The sequence below is a fragment of the Mandrillus leucophaeus genome, unplaced genomic scaffold, assembly GCF_000951045.1.
Source record: "Mandrillus leucophaeus isolate KB7577 unplaced genomic scaffold, Mleu.le_1.0 Scaffold775, whole genome shotgun sequence".
NCBI classification, from domain to species: domain Eukaryota; kingdom Metazoa; phylum Chordata; class Mammalia; order Primates; family Cercopithecidae; genus Mandrillus; species Mandrillus leucophaeus.
In genome coordinates, this window is record NW_012108419.1 from 164,239 (window position 1) to 191,203 (window position 26,965).

The window sequence follows — 26,965 nt, forward strand, 5'->3', positions numbered from 1 at the left end:
TCTATATAATATCAGAGATGGAAGTACTTAAATAATTCTCTCTTAGCTAGCTATAATTCAATTTCCTGCTTGTAGTAAACACAGAAAGCAAACCAGATTTATGCAATAAAAGTGCTCTTGTTGTCATGACAACAGGAAAAAGCAACAAGAGGAAAAATCTTAGCTCTTAGGAATGGCCTTTCACAAGGTGTCAGTGCCCATTAACCATGGTCAATACCCTGTCCTTCATTTAGTTTTGCCTTTACACAGCTTTCTTCGCTGCTGCAAATGTAATCCAATTTTCTCAGCTGCATATTAGCCTCAGGAAAGGCAAAGCAAATTTTGATCAGGGCTCTTTATCCTTTCCTGGGGGTAATCCACTATCTGTTCATCTTGAAAAACTGCCCAATGTCTTCTAGCTCCTACTCTAACTTATTTTTGGCAATTTATTATGCCAGTATCTCTGAGTTTGTTTTTATTATGACTAGTAAGAACATTATTAAATAATAAAAAGGTTAAGTAGATTGCAAAAGCCAGGCCAGGAATAAAATGAGGGTGTGGAGATGAACAGTGAAGTGGGATAATCATGGCAGTGATGCATCTGTTCTGCCAGTCCAGTGTCAGCCTCAACAAACACCAGCTTCCAGACCAGCTCTAATATTGGTGATCTCATGGATGTACATCTCAGAACAATGGGCAGTTGGCGAGTTGCTGACTAATGGAGTTATCCATTAGATGGTTTCTTTGGAACAATCCTTTCCAAAGTCTAGTCCCCACCCATGTACATCAGAATCCCCCAGCAGCTTGCTAAAAATTTATATTTTTAAGTTCTATTCTTGATTTGCCAAGTCACAAATGCTGGGGGTTGACTTGAGGGATTTGCTTTGCTAAAAAGCACACTAAAATTTGAAAATCTTTGCCTTAGATCAAAGTGTGAAAAAGATTGAAGGAAATCCCATCTGACATTAAGTACTTAAGAAGGGAGGAGGAGGTTGCATCTTAGGTGAAAAAAGGGAGGCAGACAAGTTCCTTAGGTCCTTATCTCAGTTCTGACTGCTATAGCTTTTAAGCTGGACCAAAGTGTGCTCTAAAAACACATGCTATATAATGCTGGTGAGTGTCTGTATTACAGCCTCAAAAGTGAGCCTGCTTCTAAGCTAGTGCATTCTGCCAGGCACTAAGGATGCCAAAGATGAAGTTTGCAGCTTCCTAGAAGAGCCATGCAGGTAAACTAGCAGTTTAAATATCATGTGGTTCACAATGAGATGCAATTTTACACCCACTAGTATGGCTATATTAAAAGAAAAAAAAAAAGGTAGTGACAAGTGTTGGCAAGGATGTAGAGAAACTAGAGCCCTTATATATTGCTTGCTAGGCAAATCACTGGAATGTAAAATGATGTACCTCTTTGGAAAACATTTTGGCAGTTCCACAAAAAGTGAAACATAGAGTTACTGTGTCTCCCAGCAATTCTACTCATAGGCATATGCCCAAAAGAATGGAAAATATATGTTCATACAAAAATTTGTATACAAATGTTCACAGAAACATTGTTTATAATAGCTAAAAAGTGAAAACAACCCAAATGTCCATCAACTGAAGAGTGGATAAACAGGATGTGGTATGTGCATGCAATGAAATATTATTTAGTAATAAAAAGGAATTAAGTACTGATACATGCTACAACATGAATGAACCTTAAAAACATTATGCTAAGGAAATAAGCCAGATACAGAAGGACACATTGTTCCATTTATTTGAAATATAGGCAAAGCTGTAAAGACAGAAATTAGGTTAGTGGTTGCCAGGGATTGGGGGAAGGAAGGAATGAGGAGTGACTGCCAATGAATACAGGTTTCTTTTTGGGGTGAGAAAAATATTAGAATTAAAGAGTGATGATGGTTGCACAACTTGGTGAATATATTAAAAACTACTGAATTGTGTACTTTAAAAGAATGAATTATGTGATGTATGAATTATATTTCAATTTAAGTGATAAAAGAAATGGCCAAGAAAAAATAATACAGTTGACTACATTTTAAGGATGCTATGTGTGGTAGAGATACCATATAGAGGTAATCAAAGGCCACACAGCACACCCACAAAAGGAAGGGACACCACTTATTTGGTAGGGTAGGAAAATGTTAGGGAAGACTTCCTAAAGGAAGACTTTAAGAATGAGGAAGATATCCAAGGCCAGTCAACACTGGGGACATAACCTTTTTGAGAAACAGTAATTGGACATGACAAGACAGTGGAGAAACTAGAGACGAAGAAACAAAGAAACTAGAGACGAAGGCACGGAAGACATCAAGAAGAGGCTTGAGGGATTCAAATCCGTGGAGAAAGGGTGAACTTTTAAGTAAGCGATGTTGGAATAACTGGAGAACCGTATGAAACAAAGATAAAATTGCAATCACTCCTGATACCACATGCAAGTATTGATTGCAAAGGGATTAGAGGTTTAAATAATTTTTTAGGATGAAACCATAGAATACTAAAAGAAAGTATGAGCAAATTCTTCAGTAACCGGGAATGGTGAAAACTTCCTTGACTGTGACTAAAAATTCAGGAAAAAGATTGGGAAATTTCACAACTTGAATCTAATGATGCCTCTAGATCTACCTACCAGTTTGCAGGCAATACAGGAGATCAATGAAACCTGTTCAATGACACTGCGGGGTGCAATCCACAAAATCTGGAACGTGGGTTCTTCTACAGATTTGTAATGCTGTTTTGTGAGCTGCTTTCTTTAACAAATAAGTGTCCCAAAAAAGGAGAGAGGGGTACCCTTTACATTAAAAGAGACTCAAAAGACATATGAACCAACTACAGTGTATGGGTCTTGTTTGTGCCCAATTCTTTTTAACTGGAAAAAAATTTTGAAACAATTGAAAAAATTCAAACACTATGTGGATGTTAGTAATTGTTAGGATTATTAATTTTATCAAGTGGGATAATGGTGTTGTATTTAAGTTCAAAAGAGAAGGCTTCGTGTCTTAGAGATATAGACTGAACTGTGGTGCGGATAAATGATACGGTCTTTGGTGTGCACCTCTTTTTTTTTTTTTTTTTTTTTTTTTTGAGAGGGAGTTTCACTCTTTGTTGCCCAGGCTGGAATGCAATGGCACAATCTTGGCTCACTGCAACCTCTGCCTCCTGGGTTCAAGCTATTCTCCTGCCTCAGCCTCCCGAGTAGCTGGGATTACAGGCATGTGCCACCACGTCCTGCTAATTTTGTATTTTTAGTAGAGACTGGGTTTCTCCATGTTGGTCAGGCTGGTCTCAAACTCCCAACCTCAGGTGATCCCCCCGCCTCAGCCTGCCAAAGTGCTGGGATTACAGACATGAGCCATCGCGGCCGGCGTGGTGTGTACTTTCAAATAATCCAGTGGTGGGGGTGTATGGGAAATAGGAGGTATAAATGAAATAAAATACATTTGTTAGTAATTATTAAAACTGGATAATAAGTACATGAGCACTCATTATAGTATTCTTGTTACGTTGGGGTAAATCCAAAAATTCTTCAGAGCCACGGAAGGCCTTTTCATCAGGGGAATGAGGAATGACAGATGAAACTGCCCTTCTAGCAAGTGCAGCCCTGGAGTCGGAAGATTAGACAGGGGGCTGCCAAGGAGGGTCACTGTGATGCAGGACTGAGCTATGAGAGTGTCACTGGGGGTGGAGGGGAGGATCTGGGTGTGAACAGTATTAAGGACATAGAAGCAAAGGAAACAAAGAAGCGGGAATCAAGGATGAATCTCCTGTTTCAGGCTTAGATGAATGGCTGCATGGTGGGGCCATTCAGCAATCAAGGGAATTCAGAAGAAATTAAAGTTAAGAGTGAAGGGAGTGATCATTCCATTTCAGATGCTTTGAGTGTGAGGTGCCTGTGGAAGATTCAGAGCTTAAGAAAGAGGTCTCACTAGAGATATGGTGGCAATTTTCAGCTGCAGCATAATTTCCATGGAAACATGTAGAGTGTAGGCACAAGAAAACTCTCCCTTCAGAGCAAGCACTTCCTATCAAATTAGTAAGTTACTCTTGGGCTATTTTAACATTTAACAAGCAAGGCAGTGGCTTAAGGAGAATGATATGAGAACCAAATGGCAGTATATGACATCTATGCTATTCTGTTTCCTCCTAATTTCCATTTTGAATGTGTGATAGATCATTAGGGCTTAATTGCAGGGTTTTCTTGTTTCATTTTCTTTCTTCTAATAAAGAAGTTTTCAAGAGAATACTAAGGCATCAGAAAAACAAAATCTCATGTGGAAGATTAAATCTTGTTGTTGTTGTTTTCACCCTATCTCTCTTCTATTTTGTTCTCTTCCATGTTGCCTATGGTATTACAAAAATTGAAAGAAGACCAGGTGTGGTGGCTCACACCTGTAATCCCAGCACTTTGGGAGGCTGAGGCAGGTAGATCATGAGGTCAGGAGTTCGAGACCAGCCTGGCCAACATGGTGAAACCCCGTATATACTAAAAATACAAAAATTAGCCGGGTATGGCGGTGCACACCTGTAATCCCAGCTACTTGGGAAGCTGAGGCACGAGGATTCCTTGAACCCGGGAGGTTGCAGTGAGCCAAGATCATGCCACTGCACTCCAACCTAGGCGACAGAGGGAGACTCTGTTTCAAGAAAGAAAAAAACAAAAAAAAAGAAAGAAAACACTAACACCATCTAGATCCAAAGTCATGTTCACTTTCCTGTCTTTAAAATAACCATAATAGGGTTAAATTCTTGGATTGATATGCATGTATTCAGAAAGACCTATGGAGTTACTGATATAAAAAAGCATTTTGTGTCAAGGATTGATTTATACCTTAGAGCAAGGGGAAGAGAAGAATACTCAGTCCTGTGATATCTGTTGCTGGGGAAGCGTCATGATTTATTGTTGGTGGGAGCATCAGGCCATCTGTTAGGCTTTAATAAAGTGTGGTCATAACATTTTGATTTGAAACACAGAATGATTTACCAACCCAAAATTAAAGTTTTTCAGCAATTGAAGGTCTCATAGGATTTGTTTTTGAAGGAGGGTGGCTTTGTGTGTGTTGTTGTATTTTTAGATATTTGTATCTTTAGTATTTATATTCAAATAAGAAGAAAAACACATCAGTACCTTTCTTTTTCTGTTCTGGGTTCATTCTCAAAATCTTGTGTCGCCTGCTCCGTGCAAACTCCTCAGCTTGCTGTTTGAAGGCTTTATAATTTGGTCTCATCTAAAATTAATGGAATCAAAATTTTAGCAGGTTGGATTTAGGTATCATTTAAAAAAATTCTTCCCATCCAATTTCAATGTGCAATCAAGGTTGAGACCCACTCTGGTTAAAATACGAATGAAGAGAAACAACTGAGGCATTTGGATTACCTATCATGAGAAGCAAATATCAGAAATTAAAGTGTTTCCGAACTTCACAGGGCAACTATGGTGTGTGTGTGTGCGTGTGTGTGTGTGCGTGTGTGCGTGTGCACGTTTTGCATTACCTCTTTCTCCCCTGCCATGCAGGTGACCGCCGTGAGGGTGTATGTGAACAGTTCCTCTGAGAATCTCAACTACCCGGTCCTTGTGGTGGTTCGTCAGCAGAAAGAGGTGCTGTCCTGGCAGGTTCCTCTGCTCTTCCAAGGACTGTAAGTGGGTTTTCTTCCAGGCAACTTCACTACATTTGGTTTTCTTCAATGTCCTAGAACTTAATTGATCTTTGCCCTAATGAAAGGAAAAATCAGACATTTGGAATCTCGAGACATTCTGCCTACAAAGTGCAAATAATGATCATGGTGCACTCTCTGACCTGTTCGCTCTGTTCAATTTTTAGATGAGCACTCTACCTAGATTGGCAACACCTAGAAGTTTTTACCGTTTTAAAAACATACTATGATACTCTGTAGCTTTTGGGTACTGGGTCAACCAATAGCCCTGCAATGGGCTATGTCCAGCAGTTAACATAAATGAGTAACTCTTCCCCTGTTCTTCAAAATGCCCATCGTGTGTCTGCATTCTTCATTCAATAGTATTTATTGAACACTATTAAGTGGTGGGTGCTGGAGATGCAGCAGTGAAAAAACAACAACGTGCCTGCCCTCCTCGAGTTTCTATTTTTGCAGGGGAGAAGTGTATAAGATACTACTGCATTAATAAAAAAACTTGCAAGGCATGCAAAATGCATGCATAACATTATTTTTAAAGGTTGAAGAACTCAAGGACTGAAATACTGACTCTGATAGCTTTGACCTGGACTCCAGGGCTTTCCTTACCCTCTATTTTAGCAATAGTTTGAAGAGTAGAAAATGGGAATCAGCTGGTTGTTCTATCAGGACAGTTTCCCCCTCAAATTGGATATTTATTCCTCATTGAATTAGGAGAATGGCTTAGCATAATGTAGATGCCGCTTAAGTGAACTAGTCAGCACAGAACAGTCCTCACATCCCTGCTATTATATCATACAACCCAATGCCAACAACACTAGTTCTAAAATTACTGTTGATAGTTCCAGTCTAAAATTCAAAACATAAGGACTTGAAAACAAATTTGGAGAGAAGCAAAATGAGATAGGCTCCTTTCCCCACTCATTCATTGAGTCTCTTTCTTGTTCTTGTTTATTTTTTTCCCCTATATTGGTTGCTTCAGATACCAGAGGAGCTACAACTACCAAGAAGTGAGCCGCACCTTATGCCCCTCAGAAGCAACCAACGAGACGGGCCCCTTGGAGCAATTGATATTTGTAGATGTAGCATCCATGGCACCCCTGGGTGCCCAGTACAAACTGCTAGTTACCAAGCTCAAGCACTTCCAGCTCCGGTAAGCGGGACTTTCTCTGTTTATGTGTCTGTGCTTCCTGTGCTTGTGGATGCTCAATTTATCTTCCATCCTTACAGACTGGGACTGTCGAAGGAAATTACCCACTTAGCGTATGGTTTTAGCACCTGCCGAACTCTCCTTCCCATAACTGAGCAGCAGGGCCTTCATCTATACAAAAGAGTGGGAGTGCAGAAGGTGAGAGTGGCTGACCTCATAGGTGAATCTGTTTTCAGGGATCAGTGTGAGGGTCCTGTCCAACCTGAAGCCCAGGCAAGAATGACTGGTGACTAAATACTTTTGTATTCCCAACCGGTGCCACACTCCTGAAGGAAGTTTTGTTTTAGTTCTAGGGAAGACATTAAGCTACTTTTCTTGTCCTTATTATTACTCCTGCTTTCTCCTTCCAGGTTAGTAACATAGGTAGGAATGCCGCTTTGTCCTTTCTTGGTGTGACTAGTATTGTTTTCCTCCTGTTTTTTAAAAAACTAAAATAAACAGGCAAGCTCATTGAAAAAATAAGCATGAGACTTGCACACTTCACTAAAGAAGCTACCCAAATAGTTAAAAAAAAAAAAAAAAACACAACCTCATTAGCTATAAGAAATGTAAATTAAAACCATAATGGGATTCCATTACAACTACCAAATTGCTATAATTTGAAAGGCCTACATTCCACTGCTTTGATCTATACCCAACTCCTAGATATCTAATTGTAGTATTCATTCAGTGGGATACTACCAAAAATAAAAATGAACAAACTATTGCTATACCCAACAACATGGATGCATCTCACAATGTTGAGAAATAGAAGACAGGCCGGGCACGGTGGCTCACGCCTGTAATCCCAGCACCTTGGGAGGCTAAGGCAGGTGGATCACCTGAGGTCAGGAGAGCCAGACCAGCCCGACCAACATGGTGAAACCCCGTCTGTACTAAAAATACAAAAAAAAAATTAGCTGGGCAGGGTGGCGGGCGCCTGTAGTCCCAGCTAATCCGGAGGCTGAGGCAGGAGAATGCTTGAGCCCAGGACGGGGAGGTTGCAGTGAGCCAAGATCATGCCATGCACTCCAGCTTGGGTGACAGAGTGAGACTCCGTCTCAAAAAAAAAAAAAAAAAAAACCTGCATGTTGTGCACATGTACCCTAGAACTTAAAGTATGGAAAAAAAAAAAAAAAAAAAAAACAGAGGCCAGACAAAAGGAATGTATGCTATTTTATTCCATTTATATAAAATTTACAGGCAGGCAAAACTATTCTGTGACGTTAGAAGTCAGAATAGTGGTGCCTTCGGGGAGGATAGAAGTGCACGGCTATGTTTGATGATAATTTATTCAAATATATACTTATAACTGCACACTTTTCTATAATACATGTTTGTTATATTTCAATTAAAAAGTTAATTTTTTAAAAAATCAGAATATTTCAAAATCGCACATGTCACTGTTTTCCAGCTTATTTTTCTGATCAGAATGTTTGGCTCTACAGTAAAGTTCTCCTTAAATTTAAGGCAGTTTATAAAGACATCTGTAGCCAGTAGAGTTGCTAATGGGACTCAAATATTTATCTTGGTCTTCTCTACACTCTTTGACATAGTGTTACACCCATACAGAAACATGGACAGATAAATGAATGAATGGTCAGAAGGATGGAGAAGTAGTCACAGTATTTTTTCTCAAGTCCCTCCATTAATTCTGGTGTTGGAAAAGGTGACATGATAATTTTAAGAGCAAAGAACACTCATCCTCCACAAAAACAAGGAGAAAAAGATTCTCTGGTGAATAAGATCCACCCAGAGCGATTAAATCAGAGGCCCTAGGGGAGAGGTTTGGGCACTGGTAAATTGTTTGAAGTTCCCCAGGTGTTTCTAATGTGCAGTCAGAGTTGAGAACCACTACCCTAAAGCAATTTCTAAATATGGTGCTTCAGTTTAATTTAATATATATATTTTGAATCCGAGTCTTTCTCTGTCACCAGGCTGGAGTGCAATGGCACGATCTCAGCTCACTGCAACCTCCATCTCCTGGGTTCAAGCGATTCTTGTGCCTCAGCCTCCCAAGTAGCTGGGATTACAGGTGTGTGCCACACTCCTGGCTAATTTTTGTATTTTTAGTAGAGACGGGATTTGACCATGTTGCCCAGGCTGGTCTCGAACCCCTGGGACTCAAGCGATCCACCCGCCTCAGCCTCCCAAAATGCTGGTATTACAGGCATGAGAACCGTGCTTAGCCTAATTTAATAATTTAAAAATCTACTTGTGATATTTAACCATATGGGAATACACATTTGATGGGAGTGATAACATGTTACAGTACTTACATAGAGGGCAGTTTGAACTGCAGAGAAGCCTTGCTTTTATCAACTGATCTCTGTCTTTAATCAATCAATCAAGTGTCACCTGGTAGCAGTGGCAGTGTCACTTGGTGGTAGCATATTTGAATTGTAGGAATGGTCTTCTGTAAGCTTAATTAGAACCTTTTGAGAACTGAATGCTGTGAAAATAAAGTCATAAGGTCACAACTGTAGCGAGTGTTAATGAATTATATGCATGCTGATGAAATTGCAAATCTATTCCCTCATGTTGTTTTCTGTTTTTACCTCATAATATGACTTTGCCTCAGCAACCAGACTTTAAAAGCATTTCAAAATCACACATTTACACACCAGCCTGGCTGGTGACCTGGAAATCCAAAGGATGATGGTAGTGGGGAAATGCTGAGGATTGTGATGAGAACTGGGCTCAGGAATTGAGAGAAACACTGAAGAAGTAATTCGAAATCTCTAAGATCGAAGTTTCTATTGTACGGTTTTGCATGGCAGACTATAATGTACATAGAACACATTTTGGGAATTTTTCCCCCTAGAATCATACATTTTAAGAACTGAAGGACCTTTGGGAATCTAATCCACCCGCCTCATTTTAACAGATGAGCAAACTGCTGCCCAGAGAAGTTAAGTGACTTGTTCAAATTCACACAGCTAGGAAAGGGCAAAATCAAGGCTAAATTGTACTTCTGACTCCCGGTCCTGCACTCTTCTCACTATGACAAGCTATTTCTACTTTCTATTTAAAACTCTCCTCCCAGTGGTTTGTGTTTCTCTAAATATGTTTCTCAATTCCTTGAAACATTTACTTAAATCCAACTTTACTAGCAGAGCACAGTGGCTCCCGCCTGTAATCCCAGCTACTCAGGAGGCTGAGGCAGGAGGATGACTTAAGTCCAGGAGTTAAGACTAGCCTAGGCAACATAGTCTCTAAAAAAACAAAAACCAAAAAAATGCCAGACATGATGGTGTGTGCTTGTAGATCCAGTTACTCAGGAAGTTGAGGCAAGAAAACTGATTGAGCCCAGGAGTTTGAGGCTGTTTTTAGCCACGATTGTGCCACTGCACTCTAGGCTGAGCAATAAAACGAGACCCCATCTCTACAAAATTCCTTTAAAATTAAAACAACTCTGCTTTAAAGCATTACTCCCTGCCATCTTCCTATTCTCTGCACACACACACACAACTGCGCCACTACTCTTTTTCTACACCCCAGTGCCTAGGCGTTTAGTGTTGCTAGAGTGTGAAATTGCAGGCAGGCAACAGCAGATGGTCACAGAAACAGGCAAGCGTGTGATCATGGGGTAGGAGGATCTTAGGAAGGGGCATTAGGAAATTTAAACAGGCCAGGCGCAGTGGCTCACGTCTGTAATACCAGCACTTTGGGAGATCAAGGCGGGCACATCACCTGAGGTCAGGAGTTCACGACAAACCTGGCCAACATGGTGAAACTCCATCTCTACTAAAAAAAAACAAAAAATAGCCGGGCGTGGTGGCACACGCCTGTAATCCCAGCCACCTGGGGGGCTGAGGCAGAAGAATCGTTTGAACCGGGGAGGCGAAGGTTGCAGTGAGCCGAGATATTACACCACTGCACCCAGCGTGGGCCATAGAGAAAGACTCCGTCTCATAAAAAAAAAAAAAAAAAAATTAAACAGTTGTCTATATTGTGTATGGAGAATGGATTTGAAGAGGACAAAACAGGATGCAGAGAAGTTAGAAGGCTGATGCAGTGGTCAAAATAAATAATGAGGAGGTGAATTGAAATATCAGGGGAGGCGAAATTGCTGAAATTTGATTAAATATGAGGGAAAAAGAAAAGAGAGAGTCATTAATGCCAATGTGGCTTGTAGATGGTGGGGCCACTAAGAGAAAATGAGAATTTTGATAAGAAAAAGAATAGATGATAGCTTCACTTTGGGATAGGTTGAGTGTGAAGTACAGATATCTGGCGAAGTGTTGGATGTATACTAATATGACACTTAGGGGAGAGGGAGAGCTCTGAGTTAGGCAGACTAGTGCAGTCTTGATGAACCCATCAAGAAGCCTGGTCCACATGATGCCTGGGCAAGACAGGGTTACAGGAGATAGGGCTGGAGAAACAGGCAGTGCCCAACTTTGATCTTTAAGATGTTGGATGCTAGACTATGGAGTGAAACTTCATCTTTCAGATTGTGGGAGCCATTAAAGGATTGTGAGCAACAGGATAGCATTCAGAGATCTGATTTCTAGAGATGACTTGAGTAGCAGTGTGGAAGAGGAATTACAGAGAGGAAAGATGAGGGACAAATAGGCAAATGAAAAGTTATTTGAATGGGGAAGAATAAAAAATGATTAGAACTTGAATGTGTATGGCAGCAACAAGGTTGTAAGGGAGAAAACAAGTCAAATAGTACACATGGAGATAATTCATAATTCAGCGAATATATGTGGCAGAATCAAATTCATAGTCCTCTATGAATACTTGCAGCCTTCAGCCCTCCCCTAGCCTTCTAAGTAGGGATCTTGAGTCTGTTTTAAGAGGAGAGAGTGTGTGAGTGAGATAGCTCAGCTACCATGCTGTGAAAAGTAATAGATTTTTTGAAGAAATGGGTGGATAAGAGAATTTTAGACAATTTTGCTATGTGTCATACCATATAATCACCTTCTGGTATTTTGGAGGAGACTACAATAAAAATTTACATTCCTTTTTTTTTTTCTCTCTCTCTCTCTCAATGATGCTGTACTGGGCAAACATGGTGCTTCAGGTGGAGGCAGGTTACTTTTACACTAATAGAATGAGTAGGACCTGGTGATCAATCAAATGTGGAAAGTGATAGAAAGGGGGTAGTCCAAGATGACTCCTAGGGTGATGTCAGAAGTCTGGTGAGGTTTACTGACAAAGGGACATAGTAGGTCAGGATCAGGGAAGTGACAGCACATTCCCTCTTATCATGTTGAATTTGAGGTACTCAAGGGATGGTCAAGTGCAGAAGCCCAGCAGGGGATCACTATTCTGTGACTGGAGCTCAGGAGATGGCCCTGGGCTGGACATAGGGACTTGAGATTCACTGGCATTATTGTGGCATTTACAGCAGCTGGATACACATTTTAAAATGAGTTGATCAAGAACAAGGCTGTGGGTAACATTCTCATTTAAGGGATGGTCTGAGAAACTAAAGCTGTCATAAGGGGCTGAGTAGACACAGCCAGAAGTGTGGGAGAAATCACAGGGGGTTAAGTCGCTGGATTTAATACTTAGATAGTGCTATAGTCTCAATGTTTGTGTTCCCCAAAATTCATATCGAAGTCTCCACAGTGATGGTACTAGGAGTTGGGGCCTGTGGGAGGTGATTAGGTTGTGAGAGTGGAGCCCTTGTGAATGGGATTAATACCTTTATGAAAGAGTCCCCCAAAAGGCCCTTTGTCCTTTATACCACATGAGGATGCAGTGAGAAGGCACCATCTATGAGGAAGCAGGCTTTCATCAGACACTTTGCTGTTGAACATCCTAGCCTGTAAAACTGTAACAAATAATAGATTTCCGTTCTTTACAAGTCACTGAATTGACGGTATTTTTGTTGTAGCTGCCTGAATAGACTAGGGCAGGAGCTGACTGTTACCCTTAGCAAAGGCAATTTCAATGGAGTGGTGGAGAAAGAATCCTGATAGCAGTGGGTGGAGGAAAGAATGAAAGAGAGATAAACATGGAATACTCCTAAAAGTAGCTGGTTTGTGAAGAGAGGAAGGATACAGCATGACATTAAAGGATGGAGATCCAGGGAAAAGGGAGGCATTTGGGTGGGGTGTTTGTTATTTATTTTGAAAATGGTTGAGACTAGAATATATTTATAAACAAAGAGGTAGAAGGGCAGATTAAATTCATAGGAGAGTTGGATATTTGTAGAAGCAAAGTCCCAGAGTATGATAGAAAGAATGGGAATTTGGTACATGAGTGCGGAGTTTATACTTAGACCAGAGGAATGAAGGGCAGACAGTTCCCAATGACAAGAAGGTGGGTGGGAAAGCTACAGTCCTGAAGGGAGTTCATGGCAGATGGCAGAAGCAGGTAACAGGGAATGACATTCTGAAGTTCATAGTTCAGGTGAATAATAGCATATCATTTCCTTCAACAAACAAAGGAGGGGTTTTGAACGTCCACTGTGCTCTGTGCTAGGGGCTTGTTAATCGAGATGTGTAAGATGCTGTGACTCTCACAGTCCTCTCTGGTACTCACCTCAAAAACAAACTACTGAAAGTTTGTCCTGCCTCTCTTTCTACATAGTCTTTCGTCCCATCTCTTTTCTTTTTCTTCTACTTGGTTACTCTCCTGTCTATATTTCTTCCCCCTCTCTCTACCCCGCCCATGGGCCCCTCTCTGCCTCTTCTCCTGACTCCCCTATCTGCACCTCTGTCTCTCAAGTCCATGGGTTTTTGCCCTTCTCCCCTTTCTTGAAATAGCCAACACAAGGAAACAAAATTGTTTTTTAGCCTCTTATGTTTAACAAATAAACATAACATAAACAGGTTAAAATGTGTTTCATCTTTAAAACAAATCAGTTGAAATTGTTATACTTCTTTCTCTAAAACTAACAATCTATGAGCTTCAGTTAGCTTTGTTCTGTTGTCAATGACCTGTAATAAAATAAACCTTCCCCACCTCTGTTAGGGTTCATGTGGAAGGAAGCAGAATATTTCACCTGCAACAGATACAATGTTTATTTTGCATATACTGCCGACTTCATGAGAAAGTACGGACATAAATGATAGTCTTAAACACAGTAACATGTTTTACAAGCTTGCATGCATTGTACTAGCAAATAAAACATAAAGAACAAGAAACAAAACAGAAAGTGAATATCGAATCTTCATCCATTTCATATTATGACTGAAACTCAAGTGATGGGGAAAATTAAAATGGCCAAAAAATATGGGTTGCTTCTGCAAATTTCATGCTGTCACGAAGAACCGGTGGACTTGAAAGATGAGGGTGCAGATAAGAGAGTCAGGAGAAGTCATGTTGCCAGCCAAGAAAATCGTGTCCTCTTTGTTCTCTGATCTGGCAACAAAGAGAGTTGAAGGACTCATGTTGCCCTGGTAACAGCGCGAGACACTCCCAGACTGCTGAAAGGCTCTACCCAGCCCACACACAGTATCACAGGTCCCAACTCTGGCCAAGGACTCTCTGGCCAAAGATTCTCTGGAGCAGAAACATAACTGGGTTTGACACTCACTTTGGCTTCTTTAGGTGACTTACGGACAGAAGTTTTCAGTTCTGCTTCAGAAGAAACAATCCTCAACATTGATTATGATTTCTGTTACAAGTAGATACATAAAAATTACATCTACTGTTGTGAGCTAAATTCCGAGCCCGGCCTGATGACAGCCTAAGTTGTGGTCATTACCTTTATAAATAGTGCTCAAATTTTATGACTTCTAAATAACACCTCTAATTATACACCTCTTGCTTAAATGTTTTGAAATGCCCTTTCTAAAGAAATCATTAATTTTAAAACAGGTATTTAATTTTTATGAAAGGAAAATTAAGAGTGGAGAGAAAAAAATCTTCAGAGAGCCCCAGGGGATGAAGCTAATGAGAAATCCCAGAAGTTCAAGTTCAGATGCCCAGAAATGCAGGGCACATTGGAGGGGCAGGAGCATGCACCCCCAGGTGTGGGGTTTCAGCAGCCTGGGGGTCTGAGACTGCCGTGGACTTGTGTGCATGATCTTCATGGCTAACGATGAGGCAAGAGCCAGAAAGGCAAAAGCCCAAAGTAGTCCTTATAAAACTATAGAGAAGACCACATTTGTCTTTGTGACAAACACTTGAACTGTTTCATAGATGCTCATGGCAGACAGCCCTCTATGCTACCAATTTATGCTTCCTATCTCTTCACATTCTCCTTTCTTCAGTGCCTAGATCATTGCTGTCTTACATGGAAGAATGAAAGTATCTAATAATGTAATTCACAGTAAATTACTAATTGAAGAGAAAAAAGCCTCATTATATTCTTTTGGTGGTATTTATATTTTAAAGGAGGGTCTTAGAAGGCAATGCCTAACCCAAAGGGAACTAAATCTTGGGGAATTTCAGCCAGTGTGGCAGCAATTAGGGAGCTATTTGGGGATAGTAAGGGCATGTTTCCATCCCTAGCCACCATCCCATGTGGTTATCTATTCACCGTGTTTGGTAAAAAGTGATCCATTTTGCCATGGGTCCATCAAAATTATTTCGAAATAGTATCTACAGTATCCAAAAGGACCTTGAACCTGGGTTTCCTCTCTCCTTCAGCCCACTTCTGTTACCTAAACCCTGTGCTTGATTGTAAAATCAAGCACAAGAGAGTCCCATGGCAAAAGTGGCTACAAAAGTAAACAACTACCTTATATAGATATGGCTTCATGGATATTTAAAGACATAAAAATAATAATCCCCTTCCCCAGTCTGGTCATTCTTGAGCGTTGAAACCACCAAGTCCCCATGCAGTCTGCTTCGTCAGTTTCATGGGACGAGAACTCCCCTCACCAAGGGTGAAGCTCTCCTCGAGTCTACTTTAAGATGGCTTTCTTTTAAATAAATAATTTTTGCTCACTAACTTATGCTTTTCTCTCACTTTTCCCCTTTCCCTTCTGCCACTTACGTTTCTCAGGACAAATGTTGCCTTTCACTTTACTGCCAGCCCCTCCCAACCTCAGGTAAGTGAATGGGTTCCAAGAGTTATCAACATCCTACCCGTTGGTGTTGCCTTCCTGTTAGTGAAACCATGTTACCACGGTAGAGTTAGCGTGTGGGGTTGCCCTTGACCTTTCACAACTTGAAGTATATTCGTATTCCACTTTATTCCTTGTGTTACAGGAATTTTGGACACAATATGTAATCATATCACCTTAATAGGTATAAAATAGGCAGCATGCTATTTGTTTTCAGGTGTTCCTTGGTTCAACCTTCATTGAGCAAATCGTGTGCCCTCTATGCACCAAGAACTTCGTTAGACCGCACCTGGTGCTGGAGACACAAAGATGAAGAACAGAGAGACACAACTTCTGCCATCATGAACCCAATAGCTGGGAAGTGGTAGTGGGGATAGGGAGTAAAAGGCTGACACCAAACAGATACAGAAACAATTAATTAACCTGGAAATACAATGAAAATAAGACAGATTTTAATGTTTACAATGTTATAAGTGTAATAAATTAGTTTCTCCTCTCATAAAGAGCCAGAATGTTGACAAAAAATATTAGGAGAATTAGATATTTTTGTTGTGCTCTGCATTAAACCATAACCACAAATAGAATAAATACATGAAAAACTTGGATTAAGTCAGGCTGTTTTTCTCGTGTCATTTCTAGTTACCTTCCTTTTTTCTTTCATAAGCTTCTGAAGACAAAACTCTATATAATAGCATGTTTGAAACAAGTTTATTTGTTGTATGTTTTCTTTAGTCTGTAATATAGCTTTGGTCATAAATAGCTACTTAGGCTTTGCTTTGGAGTAGTAAAACTGGGATTAACATGGACTTGTCGTAAATAAACTACAATCACTGTTGTGCTGGTAAATAGTTCACAACTGGTTTTCAGAGAGAAAGCCCTGATTTGTAGTGTTTGCCCATTTCTGTGGTGTAAATACCTCCACTATGACTGATTTTAAGCTCCCATTGTGATATCACTGGGAAGTGACTAATGCACAATCAGCTCTCCCAAGCCTGAATGAACCAACTCCCACACATCTTTTAAACTTCCTGTCTGTGAAAGTCTCCGCAATGCATATATACTGCCACCCAGTGGCAGGAGAGGGCCAAAGGCCCTTAATATACCACCCTCAACATTTATTGACTATTTAATTTCAAGAAATATTTTACAAGCACTAATTAGTAGGAGTAAAGAGAGAAACCTAAAAAAAGGGGGGGGGGGAATAACTTTCATTCTAGCTACAGGAATAGTATAGTCTAACAGTCCTGTACAGAGCTATAATAAATATGATATACTGACCAGGTGTGGTGGCTTGCACCTGTAATCCCAACACTTTGGGAGGCTGAGGCAGGAGTATCACTTGAGGCCAGAAGTTCAAGACCAGCCTGGGCAACAGAGCAAGACCCTGTCTTTACAAAAACTTTAAAAATAAAAAATTAGCCGGGCATGGAATCTTGCACGTATAGCTTTGACTATGCAGGAGGCTGAGACAGAAAGATCATTTGAGCCCAGGAGGTCAAGACTACAGTGATACATGATTGTGCCACTGCAACCTAGCCTGGGTGACAGCGTGAGACCCTATCTCTGAAAAAAAAATTTAAATAATTTGCATCTAAACCCCAAACTGGACTAAAATATACTTAGAACAAACTAATAAAACAGGCCAGGCGCAGTGGCTCATGCCTGTAATCCTAGCTCTTTGGGAGGCCGAGGCGGGCGGATCACGAGGTCAGGAGATCAAGACCATCCTGGCTAACACAATGAAGCCCTGTCTCTACTAAAAATACAAAAAATTAGCAAGGCATCGCAGCGGGCACCTGTAGTCCCAGCTACTCGGGAGGCTGAGGCAGGAGAATGGCGTGAACCCGGGAGGTGGAGTTTGCAGTGAGCCGAGATTGCTCCAGCCTGAACAACAGAGCAAGTCTCAGTCTCAAAAAAAAAAAAAAAAACCTAATAAAACAAAACAAATTCCTTGATATCGATGAAAGTCTTACTTTACTCTTAACTAGTCTCATTTTCACCTATATTTTGTATCCTCTTTGACTACAGGAAATATTTTCTTTTTCTCTAAGCTCACCCAAATGATTGCTCATTCTCAGATAACTTGTGTCAATCACTGTCTGCCTCTATTCCAGGAGTTAGAAGCAAGTTGCAGAAACTGGGGAGGTAGCCAGAACCCAGATAGTGATTTTTCAGCCTAAATTCCAGCCATTGCTTTGGGTATTTGTCATTCGCTTCTTTCTGGTAAAGGTGGATTGTCAGGCAGGGGTCAAAAACATTTATTTGGAGTTTAAGGTAATTTACAGATAAAGTTGTTAATACTTTCAGTGGGTGTTTACTGCTTGCACAAAACCAATTGCTATCATATGCGGGAACATATATGAGGCTCATTATTGCCAACAGTAATCATAGTAATGCTCTTGAGTTACAAAGTATGGATCTCCTGGGAAACAAGAACACTCTTGGGAATTCCAGACTCCTCATCTGTTGAAGAGCCCTGTATTATATGTATTTGAGTCAAGTTCCAAAATTAAGTGGGTTCTTGGGGGTATTGCCATCTGTTATAAGGTGTGGATAGACTTCCAACTGCATCATTAATGACACTCCTTAATTCTGAGATAATTTTTCCCCATCAGAAAGCTTTGGATTCTTGAAAAGGATTCCATTTTTATTGTCCTGGTACTCAAAATAGGAGTAGGAAAAAGATGTTGAAATACAAAGCTAAGTTTTAACTTGTTTTGCCTCTCTGTACATGATAGATTTATTAGAGTCTTATTTGGGAGCCTGTTTTGGTTGCTTTTCTCAAAATCTTCATCACAGGCTTAATATAGCTTCTCAACCAGTTATCATAGTTTATAATTATTTGGCAGAATTCCCCTTTCTTCATCATTAAGAACAAGTTTACAACTTAGAGTTATATTTTTCCAGTGGACTCGTAATCTACATGGGTAAATAGTACAACTTCTTTCAATTAAAAATGTTTCCTAAATCTGGTGTTATTTGAAAAATACTTTTAAAAGACACCTCAACCTGCCCAAAATTGTGAACATATTTCTGGGGACTCTACATGGGACTTGATCTTTGAATCTCTGTATGTTCTCAGTAGATCCCAGCCAGCAACAAGTTTCCTGATCAAAAGGGCAAAGAGGAGGATGAGTCTAGTGCAAATTCTTGCCTATGGGAAGGTGGTTAAAATTGTTGAAAAACAGGCTTATCTGCTTTTCAGTATGGAGTTTTCACATGTCACACTGACCACACAGAAGTGAATCTTATCACATGTTATGTCTCACTTATCCTTAATTCGAAGGGGGCAGGATGCTTCTTAAACAGGAAACAAAATTAATGACTATTTATTTTACCCTAGAAAAAGAAATAGCAACATTGCATAAAATGGCTGTTTTGTCTTGTTTACTGCTATATTCTTAATGCCTGGCACACAGCCCTGCACAGATTTAGTTGCTCAATATGTATGAGATGAAGAGCTAACTGAACTCATTAATGGAGATTCACTGAGATTTACATATAAATTTTGTGCCTAATAGAGGAAACAATCCCATTCATGTAAATATAAATCATGTCTTTCTTTTTCTTATTCTCAGTATTTTCTATACAAGTTTCCCAAAGACGTGGACTCAGTTGTCATTAAAGTGGTGTCTGAAATGGCTTATCCATGTTCTGTTGTCTCAGTCCAGAATATCATGGTGAGTGCTGGTAACTTCCCAACCTTCTACTATAGAGCATTATATTATTCCAAAACAAATGAAAGAGAAGGATGCGAAGCATGCCATCCTCTTACTGGGTATCTCCCTTCCAAAACTACTGAACAATACGAACAGTATCTATGAGTATGAGTGGGCAGACTGTGTTTGCAGACACTAATTTTGAGAGGTAAAGAATAGTTAAGTCTTCACCAAAATCAATAAAGCAAAGAAGGAAAGGAGGGAGGAAGCAGGGAAGGACTGTAACAAAGAACCAGGAAGACCAAGTTGTGGGCTCCACAAGAAAACTAAAATTGAACCCTACCATTTGTTCTGTTTTTAAATTTTTATTCTAACATTGGGTTCTTTCTGTCTCCTGAGATGTTAATGAAAATTGAAAAAAGTGTTATACACTTTAAGACAATAGTTTTATAGTTCTCTTCAATATAACGTGACTTTGACTTTAGAGGACGAGGCCCCAAGTCTTAGGAAGACTATGTCATGACTGTTCAAGGGGGGAAACTTTACCTGTTTCTGGTTAATAAGGATACCCTGCTCTGTGATCCAAGCAGAAAGATGCTGACAGGACCTATGTGTGGCAGGACGTTGCACAACATTATGTATGCTTTCCTTTTTATTCCTCATGCATGCTGCAGTGCCCGGTGTATGATCTTGACCACGATGTGGAATTTAATGGCGTCTATCAGTCCATGACCAAGAAAGCTGCCATCACACTACAGGTGAGACATTGTTTCTGTGGGCATTGTTGCCAATGATAATGCTCAATAGATAGTCAGTGTACTGACTGAGCCAGCATCCTAAAGGGATGGCCATCCATGATGTGCCTAGGATCTCCTTCCTTTCTGATTGGTTTAAAAACTAATATGTCTGGCCAGGCTCAGTGGCTCATGCCTGTAATCCCAGCACTTTGGCTGGCCGAGGCAGGAGGATCACCTGAGGTCAGGAGTTCAAGACCAGCTTGGCCAATATGGCAAAACCCAGTCTCTATTAAAAATACAAAAATTAGCTGGGTGTGGTGGTGCACCCCTGTAATCCCAGCTACTCAGGAGGCTGAGGCAGGAGAATCGCTTGAACCCAAGAGGCAGAGGTTGCAGTGAGCCGAGATCACACCACTCCACTCCAGCCTGGGCAACAAGAGCAAAACTCCGTCTCAAAAACCAAACAAACAAACAAACAAAACGACTTATGTCTATGCCTGAAATTTAAAAAAAAAAAAAAAAAAAGTCACCTTCTCACTGGGCTGAACATGACACCAGAAGTTTGGGGATGATTTTTTTTTTTAAAGACAGGGTTGTAGAACTATAACGGACCTTAAAGTTCATCTTGTCAACCGCACTTCATTCATGGATGAGGAAATGGGCACATAGAGAAACACACTTAGAGTAACTCAAAGCCAAGATGATAACTGAGTCCTTTGCCTCCCTAACCTAAATTATTTATTCAACTGCTGAGTGTGTCAATTTTAGAAAAGTTATTTATCATTAGATTCTAAAATAAAAACTTAACATGTAAGCATTAGTTATTAAACATAGGCTATACACATATTATTTGTATGGTGCTTATTAAAGTTCTAAGCACTCAAATAGGCACAAAATTGATTGAAATCAGAAATGTATATCTATCTACCTTAATTTCTTGGATATAACAATTATCTCAGAGTGGATAATCTGGAGTTGATCACAGGTATGTGAAAGTCCTTTCCAAGGAGTTAGAGGGCAGGGGTGAACTTTATTTTTCTTCTCTTTCCTCTTTCTTTCTGCCCCCACCCCCAGGGACTTTCTCCCTTCTAGCTCTTTCTTACCGCCTATCATAAGGTTGTTATGTCTTACGCAGAAGAAGGATTTTCCAGGCGAGCAGTTCTTCGTGGTATTTGTGATAAAGCCTGAAGATTATGCCTGTGGAGGATCTTTCTTCATCCAGGGTAAGAGCTAGTAAGGAACACTTGGCTACTTAGAAAAACCTGAAGGAAGGGAGTGAAAGGGAAGCTGAAACCTCCCTCTAGTTCCCACTAAGCAAGGGTTGGTTCCATCAGTATGACTGGGAAAGGCATCTGAGAGATACTTGAGAAAAAAACAGAAGATAGAAAGTAACAGATCTAAAGGTATTATTGATACTACAAAATGTCATTTAGTGCATTTCATCTTTTTGAAGCATTGTATTCCCTCAGACCATGGAAGATAAGTTCACTCGGTTGGCCCTTTACTCAACAAATATTTGCTACCACGAAGTAATGATCTTACACAGCGATCAAAGTACATTTCCTAAGATGGGGTGGTAGCCGGTAGCCGTGTAGCTACTTACATTTATCAGTAGTCATCATTTCCACAATGATGGACAAGAAAAATTCAGCATTCTCCATCTCAGTTGCCAAAAATTTTACCTTGAAAAATAGTAGGAAAGCCAACTGCAACAACTTATCCCAATAATAAGGGGTATGGGAGCTCTTAGGCATAGTACAGATAGTTATGGTTAACTACCCAGTAGCTACCTTAAGGGCAGAATAAGCTGATGATTGAAAACGTAGACCACTAGCCAGTGATTAACCACATGTGACCAACACAAAGTGTGTTTACTGTTGATTGTAACATCATTTCCTTGGTATGAATGTTTAGGTGAAATTTCTCCTAGTATGTTCTTTAACCTCTTAATTACATGGCTCCAAAATTTTGCCAATGTCAAATATTCCTTGGTAAACTACAAGCCCTTTCATGACTATATAAGAGGGAAAAAATTGTACTGGCTAGAAACATACAAACCAAAGGAAGAGGTAGCTTCTGTTTTCACAGCTGTTTTCTTCACATGTCTGTGGATATCAGGGGAAGGGTCCACCCCTCTTCACTGGAGAAGGGAGGCTGCAATCTTTTTGCATCTGTTAGTGATACCAAAATGCACACAAGCAAAGGCCAAATTGAGAGTCTAATGCTAGCCTCCTTCACCAAAAGGGATTTCAGATGGTTTGAAGGTTTGGGGGTTAGATATTCCTCCAGTTCTTGCTAAAATAAGATTCAGCAATCAGAGTTAATTCTGGACATTTTTTGAACAATCGTTGAGACAAGAGACCCAAAAAATCATTATCTGATTCATTGTGCTTATTGTGCTTTGTTCTTTTTTAATTTTTTTTTAAACCAGAAAAGGAAAACCAGACCTGGAATCTACAGCGAAAGAAGAACCTCGAAGTGACCATTGTTCCTTCCGTTAAAGGTCAGTGTTGGCTCCAGAATGCATCGGAGAGATTCCTGTGTCGGAAAATCAGTCATATCATTTGATATTACTGTCATCCTTCCAGAGAGAATTGTCATAAGAAAAGTAAAGTGTATTTACCTTAGAAATAGAAAAGGGAATCAGAGCATTTTGTTACATCCCTCCTAAAAACAAAGGGACCTCAATCATGAAGTTGTAGACAGGCAGTCCCTTCCCAGTCTACTGGGAAGTCATCACTGTGAAAGGTAGCTACTGTGGGTAATGTCTGGGGACCTCCAGTAGCAGTTTTGCTATGAATAAAAATTTCTTAGGACTTAAGAATCAACATGATGGAGGGCGGCCCTTTAAGCTGTCCTGTCTCAGACAGAGTCTTCTTTTCTGCAGAGGACGACCTGACCAAAGTTGTTTCTCTCCCTTCAGAATCTGTTTATGTGAAATCCAGTCTTTTCAGTGTCTTCATCTTCCTGTCCTTCTACTTGGGATGCCTGCTTGTTGTGTTTGTTCATTATCTGAGGTAGGTCAATCACTTCCAGAAATGTTAATCCCCTGTGCCTGTCTCTGTGTAACGCTTGGAGCGCAGACTTGACAGCCATATTGACTGGCTTCAAATCTCCCTCAGCCACTAGCGGTGTGACCTTGGATACCTCGTGACCTTGGAGATGTTGCTCAACTCCCTGTGCTTCAGTTTCCTCATCCGTAAAATGAGATAATAATTTACCCCACAAAATGTACAACTGCAGTGTTTATATCAATAACACACACATAATAGGTGCTGGTAGAGTGTCAGTTATTTTCCTAGTTAATTAAAACTCAACAAAAAGGCAACATGTATATTTTTTAGACCAGAAAATACTCACTGTAGGTGGTCAGTTTTTCCTAACATGTAGATTTAGAAACAGCTTTAAACATTCTATCAAAAAGTAAATGTAATGCCTAAAATAAATTTTGAGGTGCAACAAAAAGCAGGAGTAATGTTCTTTGATACAACATTACCAAGTGTTTTCCTGCTATTGTAGCATCGATTTTCCAGTAAAATGTCCCTTGGGGGGAAAAAGGAGGTAATTGTGCTGTAATTTGACCAAGGAAATTTCCCTTGCCAAGAGTTTGGAGCCCCTAATGACACAGGGCTTTCCTTCCCTCTCTCAGCGGGGTTGAACCTTGAGAATTCCGTTCTTTGTGGCGCTCTCTGTGAAACAGCTACAAAAGAATGGCAGGAGATTTACAATAAACAAATGTTCTTTCTCTTCTTGAACAAGTAAAGAAAACAAAGCCAGCATGGAGTTTTGAGACTATTTGCAAAATGAACTCCATCCATGGAAAGATTTCATGGCTACCTCAGTGATACAACTACGTATCTTAAGAATATGGGTCTATCTCTGACTCAAAAAAAACTGTCTCGATGACCTGTATGAAACTTTTGAGTTCAGATATTGCCTTCAAACACAGTAGATATGACTGCTGGCCAAATCCGGGACAATTTGAACACCAAAATTATTAAGAATAATGAATTATAGACCATTGGAAAAAATAAAAATGTCTGAGTCCCTGTTGATAAAGGAAGGAAGGGCCTAAACACCTGTGGATACACATTCAGCGATTCAACAAATTTACGAAAACAGCTACCCATTTGGTAAAGGAGCCATTAGCAGATACTGGTAGTAGAAGGGAGAAAGAACTCTTGACTACAGCAAAATGACAAAAGCTGGCTGGTAAATATGGAGGAGTGCCGGAGTTGGAAAATCATCATTTTGCAAATATCATGTTAAAGACTAGATTTGCTTCAGAATCATCGATGAATGTCAAATCTAACATGCAGAAATCTGATGAGGATGAAGATGTGTGCATGGCCTTAAAGTGTATCCTCACAAATTGCTTAGTAGTTAAAGTGGAAAAAATAGTAGATATACAGTAAGAAATCAAGCATATTGACAGGGTGATCAAAATTAATATCACCAAGGAGAAGATGGACATTCTGTGCCTCCAGATGTGACACTCTGAGAAGGACACAATGTCACTTTTGCACCATTCCAGAAATGCATATTTGGAATCTAATCATGTGGAAAAATCAGACAACCTCCAACAATAAACATTCCATTAAAATGTGTCATAAAAGACAAAGAAAATTTATAAAAGTATTCCAGATTGAAGGAGACTAAAGATATGTTACAACTAAAGACAATACCTGATCTCAATGAGGATCTTACATTATACTAGCAGAAAAATATACAATAAAAGATATTATTGAGTCAATTGACAAAACTGGAATACAGATAGTAGATTAGATAAGAATATCACATCAATGTTAAATTTGTGAATTTGATAACTGTATTGTGGTTATGTAAGAGAATATTTTTTTGAAATATTTAGGAATAAAAGTTCAGGTCTTGGTTGTATGCAAGTTACTTTCAAATGGTCCAGGAAAAAAAGTGTGTATATATGTGTGTGTGTGTATCTTGATACGTATATATCATATATATTACATCTTTATGGAGAGAGTGAGAATGATCAAAGCAAATGAGGTAATAAGCTAACAATTGGTTGAATCTATTTAAAGGGTATATTGGTATTCTGTGTTCTTATTCTTGCAACTTCTCTATAAATCTGAAATTATTTTCAAATAAAAGTTAAAAACAAAACCCCCCAGGTTACAGGTGAATATTATACCTGGAAAGTATACATTAGCTGTTTAGCAGCTCACTTAATTTATCAAATCAGAGTTACTAATATTTAGCAGGTACTTGCTGTGAGCCAAGCATTGTGCTCTAATTAGCACAATTCTAAAAATCACATTCTTCTTGATGTTTGCTTACAAACTCCTTTTAGTGTCACACTCTTCCATTCACTGAAAGAAAGCAGCGTATGATACATTTGAAAGAAAGCATGGTTCCATTTGCCTTTCATGGCAAGCGCTCTAAGTAGATTATCTCATCTGATGCCCCCCAACAGTGGGTACTATTATTATCACCAAGTGACAGTTAAGGAAATTGAGGCACAGAGGGATTAAGCAATTGTAACAAGAATTCACAGCCAGTAAATGAAGGAGCTAGGATTTGAACTCAAGCAGTCTGGATCCAGAGCCTTAGGCCTGAAGCAGGCTGATCAAAGTGGGTCTAGAGTGGTCAAGCCCTATGAGAGATGATAGTGCTGACCAAGAATGCCAGACCAAAAGCCTGGCACCCCAGCAAGGATCTAAGTTGAAAAGGGTCCAAAACGCTTCCAATTTTGCCTTGGATGAGTTCCAATATCATGGAAAGAAGTTCCTCTGTTATGCCTCTCATAGGAAGACTGTCTCTACTCCTGATGTTTTAGATTTTAAAAAACTGGAGTGTTCCTTTTTAGTTAGCTAGTATGCATAGTTAACATACAAACAGACAAGTTAAGCTAATAGCTGGTTATCAATCACTCTAAAGTTGTTATTTAGCCAACTAAGGCAAGCAGGTTTTCTAAGCTGTGGTATAAGGCTCTATGGAAACTTCTAGCCACAGATTATTTTGCTACAGTCAAATGCACAGCTTAGATTTCTCCAAATATAGACAAAGTGGAAATAGAAATGCCAAATGTAAGAACTATTTGGCATTCTAAATAGAAGAATAGACTGAGGGAAAAAAATGCTCTAATTGGAGAACTTTTCCTTCATTAACTAAGCAAAATAACAAAGTTTTCTGTAAAACCATATGAAGCTAGTCATCTCAGGATAATGCCAGTTACTTGATGAGTCCCTTAAACCCTATTACGAGTACCTATGGGGTTTGTAGTACATGCTATGAGATCAGGATAAAAAACATTGATTAGAGACATGGCCCCTGCCATCAGGGAGGTAAGAATCCAAAGCATCTTCATACTGTATTAGCCTGAAACTAAACACTATTCCCTTCCCATCCTCCAGCCTCAGTCCATTCAACATGTGTTTATGAAGCCCCCCACGATGAATGTGCAGGTCCTGGGCCAAGCACTGCATACTTGTTCTCTTATTTGTTCTTCACAATCACATTGCCAGACATTGAATCCAAACTGCCCAATCCAGAATACTCATCCTTCCCTTTGATTCTTGTATTCGTTATCTATTACCACAATAATGCTACAATTTATTTTTTTATTTTATTTTATTTTATTTTATTTTATTTTATTTTATTTTTGAGATGGAGTCTCTCTCTCTCTCGCCAGGCTGGAGTGCAGTGGCGTGATCTCGGCTCACTGCAAGCTCCACCTCCTGGGTTCACGCCATTCTCCTGCCTCAGCCTCCCAAGAATGCTACATTAAAAAAAAAAAAAAAA

The 26,965-nt window shown here is 39.8% G+C and overlaps 1 protein-coding gene across 1 annotated transcript in view; it reads left to right on the forward strand.

Moving 5' to 3' along the window:
- The window catches only part of SIDT1 (SID1 transmembrane family, member 1), a 103,869-nt gene that overhangs the window by 21,814 nt on the left and 55,090 nt on the right, over window positions 1-26,965 (forward strand). Inside the window, exons 2-9 of the mRNA XM_011966827.1 lie at window positions 5,492-5,613; window positions 6,611-6,781; window positions 15,732-15,777; window positions 19,371-19,472; window positions 20,126-20,209; window positions 21,324-21,411; window positions 22,620-22,691; window positions 23,112-23,205. Of these exons, the coding sequence (XP_011822217.1) occupies window positions 5,492-5,613; window positions 6,611-6,781; window positions 15,732-15,777; window positions 19,371-19,472; window positions 20,126-20,209; window positions 21,324-21,411; window positions 22,620-22,691; window positions 23,112-23,205 (779 nt within the window). The remainder of the gene's footprint in view (window positions 1-5,491; window positions 5,614-6,610; window positions 6,782-15,731; window positions 15,778-19,370; window positions 19,473-20,125; window positions 20,210-21,323; window positions 21,412-22,619; window positions 22,692-23,111; window positions 23,206-26,965) is intronic.